At 47.2% G+C, this 18,668-nt stretch overlaps 1 protein-coding gene across 1 annotated transcript in view; it reads right to left on the reverse strand.

Annotated features, from left to right (window-relative positions):
* Positions 1-18,668, reverse strand: part of SORL1 (sortilin related receptor 1) — a 107,521-nt gene that overhangs the window by 20,536 nt on the left and 68,317 nt on the right. Inside the window, exons 24-33 of the mRNA XM_087875698.1 lie at positions 18,462-18,584; positions 17,236-17,355; positions 13,302-13,427; positions 11,247-11,354; positions 8,967-9,098; positions 8,753-8,884; positions 7,934-8,068; positions 7,689-7,844; positions 4,009-4,158; positions 2,082-2,210 (exon numbers count right to left, since the gene is read on the reverse strand). Coding sequence (XP_087731824.1) covers positions 2,082-2,210; positions 4,009-4,158; positions 7,689-7,844; positions 7,934-8,068; positions 8,753-8,884; positions 8,967-9,098; positions 11,247-11,354; positions 13,302-13,427; positions 17,236-17,355; positions 18,462-18,584 — 1,311 coding nt within the window. The remainder of the gene's footprint in view (positions 1-2,081; positions 2,211-4,008; positions 4,159-7,688; positions 7,845-7,933; positions 8,069-8,752; positions 8,885-8,966; positions 9,099-11,246; positions 11,355-13,301; positions 13,428-17,235; positions 17,356-18,461; positions 18,585-18,668) is intronic.

The following is an 18,668-nucleotide window of genomic DNA, read 5'->3' on the forward strand; positions in this document are numbered from 1 at the left end:
CCACCCCAAATGGCTAGAAACTTACTATAGGTCAAGTGGGTTTTTCTGTCCCGGCTGCACAGATCAAAGGCTCTGGTTGAGCTCCTGACCTCACTTCCTCCCCTGTCCCCTCGCTGCAAATGCCCCCCAATAAAAACAGAGTAGTTCAAATAGTTCCTAGTCTTTTCCCCAATCCACTAATTTCTCTTAAGATCTGTTAGGATATGGTTTGAGCCTAACTAGTTGTCCAGGCAATATATGTGTTCTGTGACTTTAATATGAAAATGTATTGTGTGACTTTAAGGCTTTACTGCTGAATCATTATAATGCTGAGTCATGCTGTAATTAGGTAATCACTGGTTGTGAGAGTATTTAAGCAAGGTATTGTAACTTGTTCAGTTGCTGCTATGATATGCTGCCATTATGTATGAAGCTGATGTGATATGCTACCAGAGTATGATATGCTGCCATAGTGAGGAGTTGCTATCTGCTACCATCGTGGTTTGTGAACCAGAGTGAGTTTGTTATTCTAACCAACTAATGTTTGTTTGGTAAGAAGATTCTGTAACTACTGGCAAAGACTTGGAATTTGTTTAAAGACTATGAGATTGTTTTTCTACTATAAAGTAAGCTTTTGATAAACCAGTTTGCATATCTCTTATTCATTGCTCTCAGCAACGTTTCCTTGTCCATTTACTCTGCTGGTTGGTAACACAACACCAATATCCTTAACAAGATCAACTTCCTCGTCCTTGGAAAATGGCTTCCAAGCTGTTTGAGTGCCGCTCTTTTAAAATTCCAGCCAGGTGGACATTTTCCACATTGCGGTGGGTGAAGAGAATCTGGACAGACTCCTCCCAATCAATATTTAATTAAAGAACTAAAGACTGATGGATGCTCTGTGACCCTTTCCACTCGGGGAGGGACAGGGCTGCATCGCAGCGTGGGAAGCGGTGTCAAACGGAAAGGGCGATCGATGGCCATTAATGGGGAAGTTATCTCAGCCATAATGAATTGAAGGCCGGAGGGTTTTTTTTGCTGCCGAAACAAGCCGGGGTTGAGAGAAGAGGACGAAGGGAGCAAGAAACCCCTGGGGAAAAGCCATCTTGAGACAGGTCTTCTGAACTGTGCTCCACCCCACCAGCCTCATTGGATGAAATCAGAGGTGGTATTCAGACGGTTCAGGCAAACCGGTAGCGGAAATCAATCGCGGGTAGGCCCACCCACCTGTTCCGGCTCTATGTTGTCCTATTTAGGCATGCGTGGAAGGCACAAGCATGAGCAAAGTGCACGCATGGAAGGCCGGGCGCATGTGCAAAAGGCACGCGGTGAACCAGTGGTAACAAAATGCGAAACCCACTGCTGGATGGACTTACAGGCTGTCCTCGATTTAGGATCACAACTGGGGCTGGAATTCCAGTCGCAAGTCATCAGAAAGGCTGGTCAGGGACTGTTGTGGCTCCGTTACCTGAGCCTGTGTCATCGGCAGGAGAGGACTCCGAGGGTGAAGGAGAGGAGTTGGCAAGGCCTCCCTCTCCAGGACCCTCCTCTCTGGCAATGCCTTTGGTGTCCGCCGAAGGGCAAGAGATAGGGCCGGGGCCAAGCACGTCCACGCAGCCACAGGTGGACAGTAAGGAGGGAGATGAGTCTTGGCTGGATCCTCGGCAGCGTCGCAGAGATAAGCACGTGCAACAGAAGAATAGGCGTGCCAGTGATTAAGCTGAGTCACTGGACCACACCCCACAGGGCATAAAAGGGGGTGAGGTGGCCATTCAGACTCTGTGACGGACAAAACTAACTACTATCGAGTCACATTGCATCTTTGGAAACATTATCTGCCTTGGATTTAATTACGGACTGGACAATTCTTGAACTGTGTGTATCTTGTTTATGAGTAAAGTTCTTGGCAAGCAGCTACTGGGTTGCTGCCAAGCCTCTTATCAGAAGAATTGGTTGTCTGCTAGTTTATTTAACCCCTGGCTGTCTGTTTGTGTGCGTGTATGAGACGGGAACAGAACAGAGACCATAATGATGATATTTGATTTGATTTGATTCCATCGGCTTAATTGTTTTTGGAGTTCTGTTTAGAGGTCATGACTTACCGGTACAGTTCTTTTCGTCGCTGCTATCCGGACAATCCAGAAAACCGTCACATCGCTCCATCTTCATGATGCAGGCCTCCCCATCTTCACATCTGAATCCACTAGGGCATAACAAGGTGCTGTGAGTCGCTGGAAGACAGAAGAACATACAACACTGCCATCTTACAACAAGTAGACGGGGCGGATCTGCTTAGTTGTCTCGCACTGAGTAATCTGTCGCCGTACTTTGAATAGTAGAAGCATTCCTGGATTTTGGTGCTGTTTCTTTTCCTGAAAGCCTAGTAGATCTTTACAGTCATCACGATTGTTGGGTTTGTCCAGTCATGATCAACCAATGATCATGGTTTTATATATGAGCTACTTGAATCAAATTAATGGAGAAATGAGCTACTGGGGTTTACTCATCACAATTGGGTTTGTCCATTCATGATCAACCAAAGTTTTCTACCATCTAATTCAGGGGTGGGGAACTACCGTATTTTTCAGAGTATAAGACGCTCTGGACTTTAAGAGGCACCTACCTTTTTTGGTGAGGAAAAGAAGAAAAAGAAATCTGCCTCTGCCTCCCAGCAATTTTGCCTCGTTGCAGCAAACAGCCTGCTTTACTTTCATTTTCGTTTTCAGCATAGTTTGATTAGCACAAGAAAAAAAAATCTGCTCCCAGCAATTTACCTCCTTGCAGCAAGCAGCAGAGCCCTGTGCAAAACAGCTGAGAGTCGGGAGGCCGATCCAATCAACTTGTGCTAATTAGGCTGTGCTGAAGCTGAAACGAGCTGTTTCTTCTTGCTGCTTGCTGCAAGGAGGTAAATTGCTGGGAGGCAGAGGCCAAAGGGTGGGGGACAGTGGGTGGGCGGGGCTACATTCGGTGTATAAAACACACCTAAATTTTCACTCCCTTTTGTGGGGGGAGGGGGGGAAGGTGCATCTTATACTCTGAAAAATATGGTATGGCCCTTTTATACTGGCTCAGGAATTCTGGGAGTTGAAGTCCACAAGTCATAAAAGGACCATCGTTCCCCACCTCTGATCTAATTGAATCATTAATGGAGAAATGAGCTACCATGGTTTACTCATACAATTGTTGGATTTGTTCATTCGTGACCAACCAACATTATGATTTTGTACATCTAATTGATTCAGATTAATGGAGTAATGAACTACCATGGTTAACCCATCACTGTTGAGTTTGTTCATTCACGATCAACCAACATTAAATTTTTGTAACATCTAATTGAATCAAATTAACGGACAAATGAGCTTAATATGGTTTATTCATACAACTGTTGGGTTCATTCATGACCAATTAACTTGGTTTTGAACAAAGTATTTGGTCCCAATTGATGGTGAAATGAGCTACCATGGTTAACACATCCCAACTGTAGGGTTTGTTCATTCATGACTGACCAACATTATGGATTTGTATGATCCATTTGAACCAGGGTTGAAATCTACTTACCTTCCCTACCGGTTCGGAAGTGCACACGCAACGTGGACCCTCTATGCATGCACAAACACTTCTGTGCATGCGCAGAGGGTAAAAAACAGGTTACTTCCTGGTTAAAACCAGGAAGTAACAACAACCAGGTGGGCGGGTGAAGCCTCGTGCTGCCATCGCTACCGGTTCTCTGAACCACCCGCCGCCGTTGCTATTGCGGTTTGACCGAACCGGTCTGAACCGGTAGCATTTCACGGTTTGACCGAACCGGTCTGAACCAGTAGCATTTTGAACCCAATGAATGGAGAAATCATACACAACTTGTGAGCCTCAAAGATATGCAGCCATTTTTGAGGGATGCAAAACCAGGGATACAGATTAGAAGCCATTCCAGAGGGTCCCCGGCATTGTCTGGCAAGAGAGAAGACAAGGGACGTCCTGGGACTGCAGGAATATTTCAGGAGTTTCCCCATAAAGCCAACAAAGACTTACGGCAGTTCAGTTCATCCGTGCTGTCCTGACAATCCTTCAAGCCATCGCAGCGTTTCCAATTTGGAACGCACTTCTTGGTTTGCTGGCACTCAAATTCAAACCGGCTGCACCGTCCATGAACGCTGGCAGACGTGGAACTGGCACCAACGGCTGGGTGGGCAGAAGGTGGAGGGAAAAGACATGCATTACCAGAAGCCATAGAGATGCTATTACCCTGTTTCATTAGGGCAGGTGTCAGCACGTCAACCTGCATTTACTCTAGTGCTGACATAAGAAGGAGAAGCGAAGGCGTCTGGAAAGGGACGGCTGACTTTTCACCTACTTATTTTCCCTGGAGATAATGTTTCCGAGGAGATGAGATGGGAGGGGGGAAATTCCTTTGAGCTGGAGTAGATTAGGGGTAGAATGACTTGGAAGATGGCCAATGACTGCAGGGGAGTGGGGAACGGAAAGGGAGGGTTTTGGGGCTGGAAGTCAGTGTTTGCTTCGTTTGGAGTCAGGTTAGGATGTCGTGCTCAATAAATAGGAGTTTTTTTCTTCAAAAAAACTTTTTTCTTCTTTTGTTTGAAATACATTTTATTCGAGACGACCTCGAAACTTGACAGCAGGTGTTTCTGAACCTGGGCCGTGTTAAGATGTGTGGACTTCAATTCCCAGAATTCTCCAGCCAGAAGTCCACACATCTTAAAACAGCCAAGGTTCAGGAACATTGCTCTGGGTACATCATCTTTGAGAGCTGTTAGGAAGGTTCTGAGGAATTCTGGGAGTTGAAGTCCACACATCTTAAAACAGCCAAGGTTCAGAAACATTGCTCTGGACACTTCATCTGTTGTGGCCCACCAGCGGCCAGCAGAGCTGGCAGCAGAGTTGGACAGTGAGAAGGTTGGGGAGGAACGTGGGCCAGTCCTGGAGTCTGGGGAAGGCTCGGACGAGGGCTCTGAGTCGGAGGCAGAGAGGGGGCCAAGGCCATCTGCTAGTTTTTTGCTGCCTCCAGAGTCTGACATCAGCGAGGCAGAAGAACAGCGTGAGCCTGTCCCCAGTGTACCCATGCGCAGAGCTGCCAGGAGACAGGAACAATTAAGAAAACAGGGTCGGCTTGGGAGGAAGGCTTGGAGATGATTGGCCCCTCCCATAAGACATAAAAGAGAAGCGAATGGGACGTGAGTTTTTTCAGGAAGCAATTAGTTCATCTGGTCGGTAAAAGCTCTGGGAAAGCTCTGTTTGACTCTGTGCTAAGTTTGGCCTCGCCCTGCGTGTGGCAATTAGTTCTCTGGCAGCATTCCAAAGGAGATAAGGTGGGTGTTTATAAACATTCCCCTGATAGACTGTTTGAGAAGCCTTTCGGACTATGAATGACAATAATTCACAGCCGTTTGAATTGAAGAGGTTTGCCAGGACTAAGTTTGCGCTGTTTACTTTCTAAGGAAGCCCAGATCAGAACATCATCTTTGAGAGCTGTTAGGAAACTTCTGAGGAATTTTGAGAGTTGAAGTCCACAAGGTTCAGAAATACTGCATTAGAGAATAGCTTGGTTGGGCTATAATATATGTTCATATGGAAGGCTGGTTTCTTTGCCTCCCGTACCACCAGATGGCAGCCTGAATCTGCTGAGACAGGAGAAGACAGCTTCCAAACCATGAGCTGATCCTTCCTAGTCCTAAATCTGAACTATCAATAGCTGATGCACTTAGCCACATCTGGGCTGGCTACTTCAGCGGAAACGATGCCTTCCCCAGCCGATCGAAGCAGAGATGTCCATGTATCATTCCCTTAAGGAATTGGTTCTACAAAAGAACCTTGGCATGTCTGAAGATGTTCAACCACTTTACGTGGGACTTTTAGTCCGGATTGTCCTCTATGAATTAACAGTGGCCCCTAACAGTTTTTCCAAACTTGGTGTCCCTGAGACATATTGGACTTGGTCTCCTCTTCCTCCTCCTCCTGCCCCCACAAATCCACCTACTTCTAGCACTGAAGATGTTCCCTAGTTGGGTAATGAAACTTCTGCAAGAAAGCCACCAAGCTCAGAGACTAATAAGGACCCCACAGTTCTACTCTACTTCCTTCTCTTTCCTCCTCCTCCCAGTATAATATGCAAATTGATCCATATGGACTTAGTGCGTTGTGGGTTGATTGCCAGCATAAGCCAAGGCATTAATGCTTGTCCCTCAACCCCCTTGCTAAAAAATCCTGCCTTATTATTATAAGTGAACGTAGCATATCTCCAGTGGCTACAGGTTGCTAACTGATGGCACTGGAAAGCAAATTAACTATCTCCTGGGAGTTGGCTTTGCTATCTTTCTGTTCTGACCTAGGCTTCCCCAGCAGCACGAAGCTAAATCCTCGTCCCGATGAACCCCTTTTATTTCATTTACAGTGAATTCCTCTCCAGCAAAGTCTTTCCTCTCCCACAGTCTTTCAAGATAGTTCACAATTTCCTTGAAAGACATTACAGAAGATACTATATGGATTATAAATTTAAAGTCATTTGAGGATTTTATTTATATATGGAAATATCTTTTAGTGGTGTGGTGTGGGCAGAAGAACAAAGATATTAAAAATATTATGTATGGTAGACCTGTAGGAAAATGGGTGGAGATAGGTTAGGATACTGATTGTTTAGTTTAGGAAAAGGGATGTTATGTTTAGATATAAATATATGTAAAAGATTTGAATTAAGAGATATATGTATGGGGGTGGAGGAAATGGGTGGATTATGAGTTGAATAAATGCCAAATTAGGATTTATTATATAGTTTTATAGCTGAAGGTTGCTTTGAAATGTATAGTATAGGGGGGATATAATAATAAAGTTAGAAAGAAATGGTTAGCATGTGCGGGGTGGTGTAAAAGGATGGTAAAGTATTATATAATTTGATATTAATTTGGATTTTATTTTGGAGAAGCCATGGGGGGAAGGGAGGGGGAGGGGGGGTTAGGGAGGAGGAGGGAAAAAAGGGGGGGAAAATCTGTATTTGAAAAACTTTTTCAATAAAAAAAAAAAGATAGTTCACAATTTCCGACCTTTATCAGGCTTGGGGAGTGGCCAGGCCGATATCTTTCAGACGCCCACAATACTTGGCAAGAATACAGTAATGAACGAATTGTCTCCTGCAAACTCCACTCCCCTTTCGCTCCTCTTTTATCCCCTCTGGGAGGGGCCCTTCATCATCCACCTGTGGCCTTACTCCTGAGTCGACCCTTGTTCTTTAGCTGTTCCCTTCTCTGGCAACTGTGAGCATGCGCACACTGGGAACAGGCTCCAGCTGTTCCTCTGCCTCACTGATGTCCGACTCCGAAGGCAGCTGATAACTGGCATACGGCCCTGGCTCACTCTCTGCCTTCGACGCAGAGCCCTCATCAGAGCCTTCCTTCCCCGGACTCCAGGACTGGCCCATGTTCCTCCCCAACCTCCTCATTGTCCGAATCTGCTGCCAGCTCCACTGGACGCTGGTGGGCCACAACAGAGTCCTTCCTATTGTTGGAACATCTGGCAGCTCTTAGTGTCTTCTCTATCTGGCATTCATGTAACATGTTGTGTTGTGTAACGCAAGGCACACGAACGATGCAATTGGTGTCATTTGCACAGCGGTGTGAGGTCATTTCTCCCCTTCTTGCCCAGCCCACCCAAATGTCTAGAAATCGGTGAAAGGGGCAAGCGTGAAGAGTAGGGCGCCTTACGTGCAGTGGGGCAGGCCTCCTCGTCGGATCCGTCGGCACAGTCTCGGTAGCCATCGCAAACCCAGCTATTCATGATGCACGTCCCACTATTGCACCGGAAGTGATTTGGGCCACACGTGGCAGGAACCGTCGTGGTGATGGGGATGACTGCAGAGCCTAGATACCAACCAGAACAACTTCAAGGTGGGCCGGTTAAGAAAAAGAGAACCAACTTTGAGAAATTGGAAAAAAGGACTGACTCTTACCACCGCATGACTTCTCATCCGACCAATCTCCGCAGTCGTTTTCTTGATCACATTTCCATCGGTTGGGGATGCAATGCCCGTTGTCACACTGGAATTGGTAATACCGAGAACAGCTGGGGACTTCGGTTGGGTTTTCTAGGCAGGAAAAAAGTATGCTAGTCAGTTTTCACCACCTTAACGTTGTGGCCTGTCGGTCACTAAACGAACTGTTATAAGTCAAGGACTACCAGTATATAGATTGTGTCACTTGGACGTTCATCATTATCTTCTTTCAATGACCCCATAATCCCTTGTAGGGTGGAGTCTGGGCAACTGAATGGAGCTGAGTGATTACTGGCCGGATGCCCTTCTTGTCACCAATGCGGAGTTTTGTTCAGCAGATATATTCTCATTTGTGCCCAGAGAGAGAAATATCTGCCTCTACCTAGGATCGAATTCACAGCCTCCTGATTGTGAGGTGAAAGCTCCACCGCACCACCCTTGCTTGGACAATGAAGTCATGATATTGGACATCATTCGTTCCCCACTCCTACAATATCTCCTTTCCTTCCAATGGCACCAGAGGTGGTATTCAGCTGGTTCAAACCGGTTCGGGTGAACTGATAGTAGCGACCTGTGGGTGGGGCCAACCCCAGCCCGGCGCTATGCTATCCCATTTATCCAAGCCGCGCATGTGAGAAAAGTACATGCACAGAAGGTCGTGCGTATGCGCGGTACGGGTGCGTGCGAGCGAAGCGTGTGCTCACATTTTCGGTGCTGGCTAAACTGTTAGGTAAATTATATTATCTCCCACTTCTGAGTGGCCCATTCTCCACTCACCACAGTTTGCCTCATCCGAGTAATCTCCACAATCATCGGTGCCATCACATTTCCACACCAAGCTGACGCACACGCCGTTCTGACACTGGAAGCTGAACTGGTCACAAGTGCGATGGAACTCCGGATCCTGGGCTGCAAGCAAGCCAGCTCTTGTTAGGGAAAGGAAATGCCCACCATCCCGGAAATCCGAATTTTCCTAGCCGCTTTTACTTACAACACCCGGCGTAGGCGGGATCTTCATCCGAGCCATCGCGGCAATGCAAAGTGCCGTCACATACCATGGAGCGCAGCAGACACTGTTGCCGGTTCTTGCACATGAAATCCATGTAGCGTGTACAGAGGGATTCTCCAGAGTGGCAAAGCAGAGCGAGGTTGGCAGGGTAGGAGGAAGGACAGAAAGAAGAATAAGCATCGGAGAGAGAAAGCTGACAGGTAGCCCTCGACTCGCAATCACAAGCGAGACCCAAATTTCAGTTGCCCAATTTGCTAAGTGTCAACCTGGAAGCCATTTTGGGAGCATCTTCAGGGCTGCCATGTTTAGGCTTCCCAAGAGCATGAAGCAGACTCCTCATCCCGACAAAAACCCCTTTTTATTAAGTTACTGTGAATTCCTCTCATTCACATCCAGCAAAGTCTTTCAAGGGAGAATTTACATTCACAGACCTTATCTGGCTTGGAAAGCTGCCAGACCGATATCTTCGAAACTTGGCAAGGAGTCTCGGAGAGTCACGAACCAATTAAACAAACTAATTGTCTCCTGCAAACTCCCCTCCCCTTTCGCTCCTCTTTTATTCCCTCTGGGAGGGGCCATTTATTTTATTTTTATTTATTAATTTAATTTGTATACCGCCCTTCTCCCAGAGGGGACTCAGGGCGGTGAACAGCCAAAATTAAAAAACATACACGTACAAAGGTTAAGATAATTAAAAAGAATTAAATCATTAGCTTCCCAATTTAAGACCCCCAAATCCATAAAATTTAAAATCCCAATTAAAAACCATTTAGGCTAGGCCGGCTTGGTGGAATAAAAACGTCTTCAGGGCTTTACGGAAGGTACGGAGGTCTGGGATCAATCGTATTCCAGGAGGCAGCTCGTTCCACAGGGCGGGTACCCCCACAGAGAAGGCTCTCCCCCTGGGGGCTGCCAGCCGACACTGCCTGACCGACGGCACCCTGAGGAGGCCCTCTCTGTGAGAGCGTATTGGCCGGTGGGAGGTTATCGGTAGCAGCAGGCGGTCTCGCAAATATCCATTCACCATCCATCTGTGGCTTTACTCCTGAGTTGACCCTTGTTCCTTAGCTGTTCCCTTTTCCTAGCAGCTCTGAGCATGCGCACACTGGGTACAGGTGCCAGCTGTTCTTCTGCCCCACTGATGTCCAACTCCGAAGGCAGCTGACAACTGTCAGACGGCCCTGTCCCCCTCTCTGCCTCTGACACAGAGCACTCATCAGAGCCTTCCCCAGACACCAGGATTGCCCTCCCCAACCTCCTCACTGTCTGAGTCGACCAACAGTTCCGCTGGTTGCTGGAGGGCCAAAACACCACAGTAGAGTTGGCCAGAGCTGTGAGAATGGGAGGGGGGAGTAGAGATAGCTGGGGACTTGTAGACAAAATAAAATTCTTTCTCCTGGGAACCAAGGATGTTCTCACCAGGTGCTGGGGAGGCTTGGACTGAAACCAACTGGAATTTGGATGGTGACCAGATTGGACCACGTGACGGATATGTGGACTGGGGGAAAAAACTTTGACCAGATGTGCCAATATGACATGCGTAATAAATTTGGGACTTTGAGGAGCACCTTGGCCTCAAGAGTTTTGATTGCATTGGGTCTGTTACTTGGGACTAAGTGCCCAAATTTTGATCATGTGACGGTGGGAATGCTGCAATCGTAGTAAATGTGATATGAGTTATTTTTGTCAGTGCTACTGTAATTTCAAAACAGTTCTGAAATTAATGGGTTGTAAGTTGTAGGGACGCGGTGTAAGGGACAGGGTGGCTCGGTGGCTAAGACACTGAGCTTGTCGATCAAAAGGTCGGCAGTTCAGCGGTTCGAATCCCTAGTGAGCTCCCGTTCCTTGTCCCAGCTTCTGCCAACCTAGCAGTTCGAAAGCACGTAAAAAAAAATGCAAATAGAAAAATAGGGACCACCTTTGGTGGGAAGGTAACAGTGTTCCGTGCGCCTTTGGCGTTGAGTCATGCCGGCCACATGACCACGGAGATGTCTTTCGACAGCATTGGCTCTCTGGCTTTGAAACAGAGATGAGCATCGCCCCCTAGAGTCGGGAACGGCTAGCACGCATGTGTGGGGGAACCTTTACCTTACCTAAGTTGTAGGACGATCTGTACGTGCAGAGCAAAATGATCGAGTGCAAAAGCTAATTAAAAGTTGTTCTCCAATGTCCGGAGAAGTTCTGTGACTTTGTTTCCTTTTTGGTTACTCAGCAACCCCACTTTCACCTTGGCTACAACTTTCACGCTCCAGTTATACTCACCACAGTGTTGTTCATCCGAGCCATCCGAGCAGTCCTGCGCCCCATTACACCGCTTGCTAGAAGGGATACATGTTCCTGTGGCGCACTGGAAACCGTTGCATTTCTTCTCTGCCAAGCCATCCCACAAGGAAACAAAGAAAGCAAACTTAAGTTTAAAATACACTAGGCTTCCGGCAAATTTAGGAGGAGGTCTTTGGTTTAACAAAGCGTCTGTCAGGTTTCGATGCTATCTCAAAATAAATGAACTTCCAAACTGCCGATCTTTAAGGAAATTTTCTCTTTATTCGAGCACAGCCATCTGATCCTGACTCTTCGCGGTCAGTACTGACCTTTGCCCCCCAATCCCTCCCTTTCCGATCCCCAATTCTCTGCTTCTCATTGGCTATCTTCCAAGTCACTTTCCTGATTCCTTTCTTCGTCAGGTCACAGGAATGTCTCCCCCCTCCCCATCTCTGAGGAGACCGAATCTTCAAAGGGATTTAGCAGGCAAAAGTTCAGGCTTCTCCTCCCTTTTCTATGTCAGTTCTGAGACGCTGACAGCGTGAAGAACTGGGTAGGGGGTGATGAAGGGGTTGTGAAAATGAGTTCTCACGTGGTCAATGAAGACTCAGACCAAAAATATCTAAAAGTATCTTAAATCGTGGCAACTGCGCCCAAATTTGTGAATCTGAGACCTTTTCGTTGCTCACCCAAGCAACTTCTTCAGTCAAAATAAAAATGAGATAGGCAGAGAGTCAGAGAGATTCGTTGGAATGTACCAATTTTGCTCCAGTTCCCATGATTTAACCTTTTTAAGATATTTTTGGCCTGGATGATTGAATCTTCGTTGACATATTGCCAAACATTTTGGGGCGAACCCCCTGAAGTTGGTAGGTTAAGAGTTGGAACATTCCAACAACGTCCCAATCTGACTTTACGTCTACCTAATTTTTATTTTTATTATTTATTTTTTAAGTTTGATTTATATGGCACCCTTCTCCGGAGACTCAGGGCGGCTTACAGTGCGTTAAGCAATAGCCTTCATACTTTTGTATATTTATACAAAGTCAGCTTATTGCCCCCACAAACTGGGTCCTCATTTAACCTACCTTAGAAAGGATGGAAGGCTGAGTCAACCTTGAGCCTGGGGAGATTCGAACTTACAGTAATTGCAGGCAGCTGGTGTTAATCACAATGCTATCAGTCTGCTGAGCCACCAGGCCCGGTTTTGACTAATGAAGTTGCTTGGATGAGCAACGAAAGGTCTCTGATTAACAAATTTTGGCCCAGTTGCTAAGAATTAACCTTTTAGATATTCTCACATGGTCAAAGAGCCTCGACTACCAGATCTGGCTACCACCAAAACAAGAAACAGATGGAAATTGCCTTTGTCTCTCTACTCATAGGGGTGGGCTGTTGGGGGTTCGCAGGGGTTCGGGAAAACCTCTAAGATTCTTTGCAATTTGGAGAACCCCCAAATCCCACTCCAGGCTGGCCCCTCCCACCCCACCCCTTCCCTCCCAGGAGTCCCCACATGGCCCGTTTTGGATGCAGGTAAAGTGCAGGAATTGCGCAGAGGCTCGGGAAGGGTGAAAAACGGGCCTACCGGAAGTTCAGGAAGGTCGGAAGCAGGCCCATTTCTGGCCTCCAGAGGGCCTCCGGAGCCCAGGAAGGGCAAAAATGCCTCCTCCCCCCCCCCCGTGGTGCAGGAGGCCAACAAGGCCACGCCCACCATGGCCATGCCCACACCCACCCAGCAACCGGGCAGAGAACCCCTTGCTAAAATTTTTGAAGCCCACCCCGCCTACTCAGCTACGTATCCAAAAGAGAAATCTGTTTAGCCATTTACACAGAAGAGCAGTGAATATCAATTGTGTAAATTGTGCTTCCGATTGAGACACGGGAATTCTTGTAACCACATCTTAGCCTTGCTATAATAAAGCATGTTATTAAAAGTTCTAGACTTTCTGATGAATTAATCGAGTTTACTAAGAGGTGTTCGACCCTGGTCCACGTTAAGAGAAAGTTAAAAGTCGGAGTGAAAGAGAGTTTGCCTGTATCTAGAAAGTCCATTACCACAATTGATGGGGTCTTCATCCGTTCCATCTTGACAATCGGTGTCTCCGTCACAAGCCCATCTTTGGGGGATGCAGTGCCCGTTTTGGCAGCGGAAACTGGAGGCTTCACAAGTGTGATGAACAGCTGCAAGCAACACAACAAAGACTGTTGACTTTACTGCGGGGTTCTTGGTGCTCTCTGAGCTTGGTAGTTGTCTTGCAGATGTTTCATTACCCAACTAGGTAACATCATCAGTGTCGACTTACCAGCACGGAGGGACCAAAGAAGGAAGGAAGGAAGGAAGGAAGGAAGGAAGGAAGGAAGGAAGGAAGGAAGGAAGGAAGGAAGGGGAGAGGAGAGGAGAATGTGGAAATCAAGATGACAAACCAGAGGTGAAATGCTACTGGTTCGCACTGGTTCGGGAAAATCGGTAGTAATAAAAGCTACCAGTTCGGGTGAACCAGTAGTAAAAAAAAATGCTACGGGTTCGTTTGAACCGGCATTTCCGATGATTGGCTATTCTGCGCGATTTATATTCACTAGAAAGCAGGAAATTTTGCTTTCCACCGAATCTAAATCGCGCGGCACTGCTATTCCTCCCCCTCACTGTTCTACTTACCTTCTTAAGCCTCCTCTTTCCACGTGAAGCGGGCGTTTGGCGTGCACTACGCATGCATTTTATGCACACTGTGCACGCACAGCGTGTTTGGCGCACATGGTACATGCATGCATTTGGTGCCTAGCGCACATGCACCCGCGGTGAACGGGTGGCAAACCCCGGAGGATTTGACCCCTGTGACAAACTCTTTCTGGCTACACACAATCTCTAGTGACTCTGCCAAAGCCAGGGATCATTCGTCCAGCCCAAAGGCCGACTTAGAAAAAGAGTTAATTCAGTCACCCAGGGTAATCTGTTGTGTGAATGCAACCAAGCTAAAGATAACTCGAGGCCACCAGCAATCTGGAAAAAGAACATTGAGCGGGCATTGCTGAGCTGTCTTAAGTGCTGAAATGACCGTCCTTCACACTGTTGGGTAACAAGAATACACACAAACACACACACACACTGCTGTATTGGATCAGGTCAAGCTGACCATCTCAGCCTGTCAGGCAGGATCAACCTTGGGGAAATTCACAAGAAAAGCTGGGAAGTGACAGGCTTGCCCTGCTGTGTGTGCCAAGTCTTATGAAGGTGGCTTTGATCTTCGCTAAAAGTGCATACAGTCCCTGGCCAAACCATTCTCCCTCCGTTTGCCCAAACCTTCTCCTCAAAACCAACAGTCCAAACATATTTGTGGCTGTAAATTCCACCACTAACTGATGCCTTTTGCAAAGAAAAGAGGGGCTTCCTCCCCGTTCCCCTGCCCAGCATCAATGGATGGGGTGATTTAAAAAAAAATAAATAAAAAAATTAATATTACGCACTTCTAATAAATGAAATATATTGCTGTGGTATTTCACAACCCGTTGTGTTTTTCTGAACCCGTTTTATTTCCAAAGCATGATGTTAAAAGAGTCATTGTGCTTCTTTTTTCCCCTTTTTCATAGGAGTTATGCAGGGGTGGGCTCCTGGGGGTTCGGCAGGATTTGGGCGATTCTCTAGCCAAGGATCACCGGGGTTCGGTGAACCCCCAAATGCCACCCCTGGCTGGCCACGCCCACCCCACCCAGCCCCTCCCACCCCATCCCGCCCCTCCCAGGAGTCTCCATGTTCATCATTCCAGGTAAGTGCAGGGGCCGCACGGAGGGTCTGGGAGGGCAAAAAACGGGCCTACTGGAGATCCGAAAGTCTGGAAACGGGCCTGTTTCCGGCCTCCAGATCTTGGGGGAAGCTGTTTTCACCCTCCCAGAGGCTCGAGAAAAGCCTCCGGAGCCTGGGGAGAGCAAAATACGCCCCCTGCCATGGTGCAGGTGGCCGACTAGGCCACACCCACCATGGCCACGCCCATCCAGCAACAGGGTAGCGAACCCGTTGTTAAATGATCTGAAGCCCACCCCTGGAGTTATGGAATGTAGTTCTACAAACCTTAAAGAAGGGATGCCCCATCTCGGCAACTTTAAACTGGGGGATTCTGGGATTCGAAGTCCACAAGTCTTAAAGTTGCCAAGGTTGGACACCATTGCCTTAAAGAACCTCAGATTTTGTTGGAAATACAAAACTGAGTAGTTCTGAGTACAATATAAATATCCCTGCTTTTTTTTTTAAAAAAGTTCTGGAACCTCTCTCTTAGTCTGATTTTATATATATATAATATGTAGGTCTTTGGTTATTCGGGTTTTCTCCCACGTAAAATTGGAGGTTTCTTGGCAACGTTTTGACAAAGTCTCATTCGTCATCTTCAGGCTGGTGTTCTCGGCTTCGTGCTTCTAGGAGCAATTGCTCCTAGAAGCACGAAGCTCCTAGATGCACAAAGCCGAGAACACCAGCCTGAAGATGCAGAATGAGACTTCGTCGAAACGTTGCCAAGAAACCTCCAATTTTACGCAGGAGAAAACCCGAATAACCAAAGACCTACATACAAACACCCGCGAAAACCTCAGAAAACATATATTTGAGATCTGTTTTTATCAGGAAGGAAAATCGAGTTCACTATCCTATCTTACTTCTTTGCTCCTTGTGCCAGCATGAGAGATGGACATGTTTCTATAACAGTCTAAGCTATTAGGCACTTCTGGAGGTGATATTCTATTAAGTATTCACCGTGAAAAGTAATTATTTCCCAGGAAGCATCATACTTCAACCTTCAAGAGGTGAGAGAGGAACCCTTTTAAAAATAACTCCAGAATAATTTCAAGTCAGATCTTAAGAATATAAGTTTAAACCAAGCTGGCTTTTTTTCTTTTGGGAAGGGCTTCTTATCCAGGCACAAAGAGAAATCAGCACAAGGAGGTCCATGCTACGGGACTACAGATTGGTCTATTTTAGAAACTGTCAGAGCTGGCAGGCAAATAAGGGTGGACCATAAAATGGGACATTAAAGGTAAATGTAAAGGTTCCCCTCGCATATATGTGCTAGTCGTTCCCAAATCTAGAGGTGCTCATCTCCGTTCCAAAGCCGAAGAGCCAGCGCTGTCCGAAGACGTCTCCGTGATCATGTGGCCGGCATGACTAAACGCCAAAGGCGCACGGAACGCTGTTACCTTCCCACCAAACGTAATCCCTATTATAACGGGTGTATCCTGTGTTATAAAGCGAATTCCAAGAAAGCTGTTTATATTTGGTAAGGCCACACTTGGAATATTGCATTCAGTTTTGGTCGCCACGATATAAAAAAGATGTGGAGACTCTAGAAAGAGTGCAGAGAAGAGCAACAAAGATGATTAGGGGACTGGAGGCTAAAACATATGAAGAACGGTTGCAGGAACTGGGTATGTCTAGTTTGATGAAAAGAAGGACTAGCAATCTTCCAATATCTCAGGGGCTGCCACAAAGAAGAGGGGGTCAACCTATTTTCCAAAGCCCCTGAAGGCAGGACAAGAAGCAATGGGTGGAAACTAATCAAGGAGAGAAGCAATCTAGAACTAAGGAGAAATTTCCCGACAGTTAGAACAATTAACCAGTGGAACAACTTGACTCCAGAAGTTGTGAATGCTCCAACACTGGAAGATTTTAAGAAGATGTTGGATAACCATTTGTCTGAAGTGGTGTAGGGTTTCCTGCCTGGGCAGGGGGTTGGACTAGAAGACCTCCAAGGTCCCTTCCAACTCTGTTATTCTATTCTATTCTGTCCTGTCCTGTCCTGTCCTGTCAATGTTCTTTTCTCAATAAAGATTCTATTCTATTCTATTCTATTCTATTCTATTCTATTCTATTCTATTCTATTCTATTCTATTCTATTCGCACTAGATGTTGCCTACTGAAGAACAACTCCTATTAACAGCTTAATCCCTTCAGAGGAAGGGAGGGAGGGAGGGAGGGAGGGAAAGAGAGGGTGGGAGGGGGGATGCTTACCTGTGCAGTTCGCTTCATCCGACCAATCCCGACAGTCATTGTCACCATCGCATTTCCACGAGAGACGGATACACATCCCTGAATTGCAGCTGAACTCATCATTCTGACACTGGTGGGCTTCTGAAAATCGCAGGACAAAATGGCGCAGGTGGAAATTCAACGATTATATCTCACTATCCAATCGGCTGACCCTAACTGAGCCTCATATGATGCACCCTGGTTTGTATAATCATGATTCATTGAATTAAACCATAGGTTAACTCGTCGTGCGTGCAACTGGAAACCAAACGTTACGGCGGAGTCTGAAGGAAGGACCCAACCAATTTCTCTTCAATCCCTCCTCCTATTCCATCCCCGCCCAAAAGACTTTCTGGAACAATCTGCTTTCTGCAAAAAAAAAGACACGGTTCTGCTTAGGCAACGCGTCACAACCGGGGTGGGCTTCAAAAATTTTAGGAAGCGGTTCTCTGCCTGGCTGCTGGGTGGGCGTGGCCATGGTGGGCGTGGCCTAGTCACCCTCCTGCCTGATGGCGGTGGGGACATTTTTGCCCTCCCCAGGCTCCGGAGGCTTTCCTTGAGCCTCTGGGAGGGCGAAAATGGCCTCCCCAGGCTCCGGAGGCCCTCTGGAGGACGGAAACGGGCCTTCCCGAACTTCCGGTAGGCCCGTTTTTCGCCCTCCCCGGGCCTCCGCGCGCGCCCTGCACTTACCTGCATCCAAAGTGGGCCGCGTGGGGACTCCTGAGCAGGGAGGGGTGGGTGGGGCCAGCCAGGAGTGGGATTTGGGGGTTCTCCAAACTGCACAGGATGTTATCTAGAGGTTCTCCTAAACCCCAGCAGCCCCTTCCCCCCCCGTCACAACTCTTCACTGGAGTCAACTGGTGAAGAGAAATGCCAAATGAGGTGGCTTTCTCCGCAAAATAGGTTGACGCCCATCTTCCTTTCTTTGCCTTGCACAAGCCTTCCTCCTCACCCAGATGTCTGGTGTTCGCTCAAGTAACCGTATCACTAAATCTAGTAGCAGATATAAAATCCACCACGGCAGGAGTCACATCCTGAGTTTACAATTCACTTGCCTATTTCCTATGGGGGCACCAGCTGCCAAACTATAATTCCCCAGCATGCTAGGTGCAGGGTCAGCCCTCTATGCAATGGTCCTTCGGTATCCAGGGCAGCAGAGAGACATTTGAGACCTGTCAAAAGGCTCGGAGATCTTCTCTTGAGCTTACCACAGTGGCTCTCGTCGCTACTGTCTCCACAATCGTCTTCCAGATCACACTTATAGGACAGGGGGACGCAGGTCCCTGATTCGTGGCAACGGAATTGGGTGTCAGGATCACACACAGTTGTTGCTGTTATCACACAAGGGAAAAGAGGCCTTCTAACATCATCAATCTCTCATTTTGAGACATCAACAGCACCATCAACACGTCCCA

Source organism: Pantherophis guttatus, chromosome 9 (assembly GCF_059756535.1).
Source record: "Pantherophis guttatus breed Tessera chromosome 9, ASM5975653v1, whole genome shotgun sequence".
Lineage (NCBI taxonomy): Eukaryota > Metazoa > Chordata > Lepidosauria > Squamata > Colubridae > Pantherophis > Pantherophis guttatus.